Source organism: Petromyzon marinus, chromosome 65 (genome assembly GCF_048934315.1).
Source record: "Petromyzon marinus isolate PM22_M1 ecotype Great Lakes invasive population chromosome 65, UKy_Petmar_22M1.pri1.0, whole genome shotgun sequence".
Classification (NCBI taxonomy): domain Eukaryota; kingdom Metazoa; phylum Chordata; class Hyperoartia; order Petromyzontiformes; family Petromyzontidae; genus Petromyzon; species Petromyzon marinus.
Genome location: NC_133731.1, coordinates 120,044 through 127,566, shown reverse-complemented (window position 1 = coordinate 127,566; position 7,523 = coordinate 120,044). Strand labels below are relative to the sequence as shown.

Here is a 7,523-nt window from a genome sequence, read left to right as displayed (position 1 = left end):
CACCGTGACGACACCATGACACCATGATGACACCGTGACGACACCATGACACCATGATGACACTGTGACACTGTGACGACACCGTGACACCGTGACACTATGATGACACTGTGACACTGTGACGACACTGTGACACCGTGACACCGTGACAACACTGTGACACCGTGATGACACCGTGACACTGTGACGACACCGTGACGACACCGTGATGACACCGTGACAACACCATGACACCGTGATGACACTGTGACACTGTGACACCGTAATAACACCGTGACGACACCATGACACCATGATGACACCGTGACGACACCATGACACCATGATGACACCGTGACGACACCATGACACCATGATGACACCGTGACGACACCATGACACCATGATGACACCGTGACGACACCATGACGACACCGTGACGACACCATGATGACACGGTGACGACACCATGACACCATGATGACACTGTGACACTGTGACGACACTGTGACGCTGTGACACCGTGACACTGTGACGACAACATCACACCGTGATGACACTGTGACAGTGATGACACCGTGACGACACCATGACACCATGATGACACTGTGACGACACCGTGACGACACTGTGACACCGTGACACCATGATGACACTGTGACGACACCATGACGACACCGTGACGATACCATGATGACACTGTGACACTGTGATGACACCGTGACGACACCGTGACACCATGATGATACCGTGCCGACACCATGACACCATGATGACACTGTGACGACACCGTGACACCGTGACACCATGATGACACCGTGACGACACCATGACACCATGATGACACTGTGACACTGTGACACCGTGACGACACCGTGACACCATGATGACACTGTGACGACACCATGACACCATGATGATGCCGTGACGACACTGTGACGACACTGTGACACTGTGACGACACTGTGACACTGTGGTGACACTGTGACAACACCGTGACGACACCGTGACACTGTGACGACACTGTAACGACACTGTGACGACACTGTGACAGTGTGACACCGTGACACCATGACAACACTGTGACACTGTGACGACACCGTGACACCGTGACGACACTGACACAGTGACGACACCGTGACGACACCGTGACGACACAGTGACAACACTGTGACACTGACAACACCGTGACACCGTGACACTGTGACACCGTGACGACACCGTGACACTGTGACGACACTGTGACGACACCGTGACAACACCGTGTACATTAATTGAAAATCCGGATTAAAAAAATGACAACACACACCACACGACACCGTCGTGGAAATTTTCCAAAATCTAAAACGTTTATCCGAAAGCAGTTACACTTGATTAGGAAATTCATCAACACCACCACCATCATCATCATAACAATAATAATTGTATTATTATAATTATTATGATTGGAACTGCCACGTGAAACATCGACTCCACACAAACGTCTGTCCCGCGCACTCCCACGTCACCCCCACGTCACACCCATGTCACACCCAAGCTGCAGGAGCCACTGCTGGCAGAAGACGGGGTATTTGGCCTACTCTTCCACATGGGAGAGTAGGCCAAAGAGGTGCGAGTCACGCCCACATGGGTACGACTGGTATCCGTCCGTCGCTCCGACGTCAACTGGGGTCGCCGTGGAGGCGAGGAGATGTTGACCACCTCGGCTGGTACGCAGGAGGGCGTGGGTTCGATCACGACCCTGGCAAAGCCTGTTGCTGCTGCTGCCTGCTGCTGCCTGTTGCTGCTGCTGCCTGCTGCTGCTGCCTGCTGCTGTCTGCTGCTGCCTGCTGCTGCTTGCTGCTGCCTGCTGCTGCCTGATTTTGCCTGTTGCTGCTGCTGCCTGCTGCTGTCTGCTGCTGCCTGCTGCTACTGCCTGCTGCTGCTTGCTGCTGCCTGCTGCTGCTGCCTGTTGCTGCTGCTGCCTGCTTGCTGCCTGCTGCTGCCTGCTGCTGCTACTGCTGCCTGCTGCTGCTTGCTGCTGCCTGCTGCTGCCTGCTGCATGCTGCTGCCTGCTGCTACCTGCTGATGCCTGCTACTGCTGCTGCTGCCTGCTGCTGGCTGCCTGCTGCTGCCTGCTGCCTGCTGCTTGCTGCTGCCTGCTGCTGCTGCCTGCTGCTGCTGCCTGCTGCTGCCTGCTGCCTGCTGCTTGCTGCCTGCTGCCTGCTGCCTGTTGCTGCTGCTGCCTGCTGCTGCCTGCTGCTGCCTGCTGCTGCTGCCTGCTGACTATTTGTATTTGAAGCTTTCGTGACTGCAGGAATCACTATTTGGTTATTTCGTTACCAAGTCGCGTAGAAGGAGAAAATAATAAAAATTAAATAAATGCACGCGAAGTTTCGATTGCAACACAAGCAATCATCATCAGGTACAAATGTTAGCCGACTCTCTGTGTTGTATTGCATTACATTTCTAAGTTTACTAGGTTTCATATTTTGGTTCTTTCGGTAAAGTCACGTAGAAGGGAAACAATAAAATAATAAAAATATAAAACAATATGTATATATTTTTATTATTTTATTGTTTCCCTTCTACGTAGTGACTTTACCGAAAGAACCAAGAATATGAATCCCTGCAGTCACTAAAGCTTTAAATCAAAATTTACTAGGGTTGTTCTCTCTTTCATTTGTACCTGATGATGATGGCTTGTGTTGCAATCGAAACATCGTGTGCTTTTATTTAATTTTTATTATTTTCTATTCCTGCGTCTCTCTCTCATTATCATCATTACGGTGGTGAGATGTTAATTACCTTCCCCGGTATGCAGAAGGTCGTGGGTTCAATCACGACCCTGACGCCTGCCCGCTGTATAATTTGGACTCTGCGTGTCTCTCTCTCCCCGCGGTGGCGTGGATTTTCTCTCCGTGTCCTGCAGGTTCATTCCCCTCCACGTTGAGGATCAACGTCACCACACGTTCACAGCTACTTGGCTGCTGCTGTAAACTTTCCACGTGACGACGATGATGACGATGATGATGACGATGATGACGATATTGACGATGGTTATGATGACGATGACAATGATGACGATGATGACGACGATGATGATGATGATGACGATGATGATGATGACGACGATGATGATGATGACGATGATGATTATGATGACGATGATGAGCCCAATTTGGCTGAGCTATCATTTGTGATGGGCAGGTCGCTTCTGATAAAGAACTACTACAGTGGGGCCTTACACCTGTTAACATCAACACAACAGTTGCGTTTAGATTCAATGTGCTTTTGGGTTGTTATTTTATCGTTATTTTGATTCAGGTAAGTCTCACCGAGTCTCAAGACCCCCTTGCAGGAGGGTCCTGCTTCACAGGTAAGGGGGTGGCGATGATGCTGCTGCTGCTGTCACCACGATCGAGTCATTGGCCCGGGGTTATTCCTCAGCACGGAATATCCCCATGAGCAAAGGCGCTTCCTCGGTGTGCGGTCGATACCTTAGCTCTGGGCAACCCACAAAGAACAAGGGGAGAACGTAGCCACTGTGCGTACACACACGCGCGCGCACACGCGCATACACACGCACACGTGCGCGCACACGTGCGCACACACGCACACACACACGTGCACACGTGCGCACACACGTGCACACACACGCACACACACATGTGCGCACACACACACGTGCACACGTGCGCACACACGTGCACACACACGTGCACACACACGTGCACATACACGCGCGCATACACGTGCACATACACACGCGCATACACGCACACGTGCGCACACACACACGAACACGTGCGCACACACGCGCACACGTGCGCACACACGCACGCACACACGCACACACACACGCGCACACACACGCACACACACGCGCGCACACGCGCATACAAACGAACACGTGCGCACACACGTGCACACACACACGCATACTCATTCTCACACTGTCACACTCTCTCACACACACACTCATTCTCACACTGTCACACTCTCTCACAATCTCTCACATTCAGATTCACTCGCACACCCCTACCAACACCAATACCCACCATTCGCCTCTATGTGACAGTGACGTCACATAGAGGCGCATGTGCCAGGCCAGGTGTAATTTGAGGCCACCACGTGAAGTGTCGAAGGCTCGCTGCTGGCAAGACACCACAGGAACAGACCCAGCAGGTGCCATGGGTTGGTTGACTGAGATGACTGGCAGATGCACACCAGCTGTACCCCCAACTATACCAACACCAACTTACCGTATTTTAGCCACCCGGCGCTCCGCTCGTTGTTGTGAGCCTCGCTCCTCCGCCCTCCGTTGTTGTTGGGGGGTGACTGCCTCCAATTGCCCAGGAGCAGCGTCCTTCACGAGCCTCCTCCTCCACAGAGGCCGATCTTGACACCGCTGGTACCAGTCATCGGCAAGCTGCTTGGGCATGTGATGTCTGGGTATTCAGGCTACACGACCCAGCAAACGCAGCCTCGCCTGCCAGAGGAGCTCACCGATGGGACTTTGTCCAGATCTATAAGCTTCTCACACAATCCAGCCTGCAGGTTAAACCCAGGATGGATCGTAGGCAGGGCCAGCTTGAATTTAACTGGCTCATTCAATCACACACATACACCCACTCACTCACACCCACTCACTCACACCCACTCACTCACACCCACACTCACTCACACCCACACTCACTCACACCCACCCACACTCACACTCACTCACACCCACCCACACTCACTCACACCCACACTCACTCACACTCACACCCACACCCACTCACACCCACACACCCACTCACACCCACACTCACACCCACACTCACTCACACCCACCCACACTCACTCACACCCACTGACTCACACCCACACTCACTCACACCCACACTCACTCACACCCACTCACTCACACCCACACTCACTCACACCCACTCACTTACACCCACACTTACTCACACCCACTCACTCACACCCACACCCACTCACTCACTCACATCTACTCACTCACACTCACTCACTCACACCCACACTCACTCACTGACACTCACTCCACAGAACAGGGGAGAGCACGAGGGGGTGGGGGTGGGCACAAACTCCAGACAGAAAGCCGGCACCGGGTCCGGAATCAAACTCGTGCCACTTCTCACCACGAGGCGGCAGCATCCCCCCACCACCACCACCGCCACCACCAACACCACCACCACCAGCACCACCACCACCACCGCCAGCGCCACCACCGCCACCACCACCACCGCCGCCACCACCAGCACCACCACCACCACCGCCAGCACCGCCAGCACCGCCAGCACCGCCACCGCCACCACCGCCACCACCACCGCCACCGCCACCACCGCCACCACCACCGCCACCACCACCACCGCCACCACCGCCACCGCCGCCACCACCATCACCGCCACAGCCACCGCCGCCACCACCGCCACCACCGCCACCGCCGCCACCACCATCACCGCCACAGCCACCACCGCCACCACTGCGACAGCCCGGGAAGAGGCTGAGCACCGCGAGTCTCCAAGAGGTACGGCACACAGCGGCGTGACTCCAGCAGAGGCATCGTGCGGCACGGCCCTCCGGTGGCGACTCTAGAAGATGTACGGCACCATGCGGTAGGGCACGGCGTCCGTGTAGCGCCGCCAGTCGGCGCCGTACTTGGCCGAGCAGCGGTGCTCGTCGCGCACGCAGCGGTGCACGAGCAGCACCCCGAGGTAGGCGGCGTAGAAGTACGGCAGCGCGTGGCCCCCGCCGCACGCCAGGCAGTACGCCAGCGCCCCCATCAGGTCGCCCGTGTAGTTGAAGTGACGCGCCAGCCCCCAGAAGCCCGACGCCAGCAGGCGGCTGCGGTGGCGCCGCCCATCGGCGGAGGCGTAGGAGCACTCGACGGAGCGCGGGGCGGACCCCCAGATGAGGCAGCGGCCGTCCGTGCGCCGGAAGAGGTCCTTCTGGTGGTTGCTCACTCGGAACACAAAGTACCCCGACAGGCCCAGCAGCAGCACGCCCACCGCCGCCGGAGTGGACAGCCGCACGGGGTTGTAGACCAGGTAGAGACCCTGCAGGAGCACGGGAAGGGTTGGGGGGGGGGATAGGAGGTGGCAGTAGGGGTAGTGAGATGTTGACTACCTCGCCTGGTACGCAGGAGGTCGTGGGTTTGATCCCCACCCTGAAGCCTGCTGCTGCTGCTGTATATATTTGGAGTTTGCGTCTCTCTCTCATCATCACCACGGTGGCTAGGAGATGTTGACTACCTCGCCTGGTACGCAGGAGGTCGTGGGTTTGATCCCCACCCTGAAGCCTGCTGCTGCTGTATACTTGGAGTTTGCGTGTCTCTCTCTCATCATCATCACGGTGGCTAGGAGATGTTAACTACCTCGCCTGGTCCGCAGGAGGTCGTGGGTTTGATCCCCACCCTGAAGCCTGCTGCTGCTGTATACTTGGAGTTTGCGTCTCTCTCTCATCATCACCACGGTGGCTAGGAGATGTTAACTACCTCGCCTGGTACGCAGGAGGTCGTGGGTTTGATCCCCACCCTGAAGCCTGCTGCTGCTGTATATTTGGAGTTTGTGTCTCTCTCTCTCCCCGTGGTCACGTGGATTTTTCTTTTCCATGTCCTCCAGTTTTTCCCCTCCACATTGAGAATCGACATGACTCGTTTAGAGGATTCGGCTCTCGCTATGAATTACCACGCGACGATGACGACGATGATCAGCTGCTTCGCTGAGCTATCATTGCGTGTGATAGCCAGGGTCGCGGCTGTAAAAGAACTACACAGCGCACTGGGGCCTTACCTGGTAACAATAAAAAATAAGTAGCAAAACAATTATTAAAATATGATAGCGGGCTGGGTTAGCAGAAGGGAGCAGGGATCGGGGTAGCCGCAGGGATAGTGGAAGTGGTAGGGGTGAGGCGTGAGGGGTTAGGGGTTAGAGATTAGGGGTCGTCACTGCCTGAGGCTGCCACAATTCAACATCCAGTGACGTCGACTGCTGAGCTGCGATTCGCCAACCCTCTGAGGCCACCCACCAGCCCAGCACGGCCAACAATCGCGCCCAGCTCCTCTCTCGGGCGACCATCGGCGGGCGGTGATCACGGCCCTCCACCACCGAGCGGCAGGCAGAGACAATCGCGTTGCCCCGTCGTGAACGAACGCTTCGACCGCTACAGTGATTGGTCGCTTAAGTCTACATGCTGCCATTGTGGCTTCAGATTCCAGGTGGAGTCGAGCGAGGTTCGTTTCACGAGCTCTGAGCGGGTTACTCATTTCCCACCGTGAATAACGACCGTGACGGTCGCTGTTAGCCCGACAGACGCACACATGGACGCACGGATGGCCGCACGGATGGACAGACACAGGGACACACGGACAGATGGACGGACACAAGGCTGGATGCACAGACAGACGGATGCATAGAAGCACGGACAGAACGCACGAATGCACAGACAGACGAAAGGACACGTGGATGGGACGAACAGACAGATGGAAGCACGAACGGACACACGGACAGACACACGGATGGACTTACGGACAGATGTTCAGACACACGGATGGA

At 55.9% G+C, this 7,523-nt stretch overlaps 1 protein-coding gene and 1 long non-coding RNA gene across 2 annotated transcripts in view; both read right to left on the bottom strand.

The window, feature by feature from the left end:
• Positions 1–1,309: 1,309 nt before the first annotated feature.
• Positions 1,310–5,199, bottom strand: LOC142906457 (uncharacterized). Its single transcript, XR_012930293.1, has 2 exons — positions 3,628–5,199; positions 1,310–3,503 (listed from the first exon to the last, which is right to left on the bottom strand). It is a non-coding gene; the product is annotated as an uncharacterized LOC142906457 (long non-coding RNA).
• A 202-nt stretch (positions 5,200–5,401) lies between these two features.
• DHCR7 (7-dehydrocholesterol reductase) overlaps positions 5,402–7,523 on the bottom strand; it is a 37,308-nt gene continuing 35,186 nt past the window's right edge. Inside the window, exon 8 of the mRNA XM_032978154.2 lies at positions 5,402–6,026. Within this exon, the coding sequence (XP_032834045.2) occupies positions 5,562–6,026 (465 nt within the window). The 3' untranslated portion in view covers positions 5,402–5,561. The remainder of the gene's footprint in view (positions 6,027–7,523) is intronic.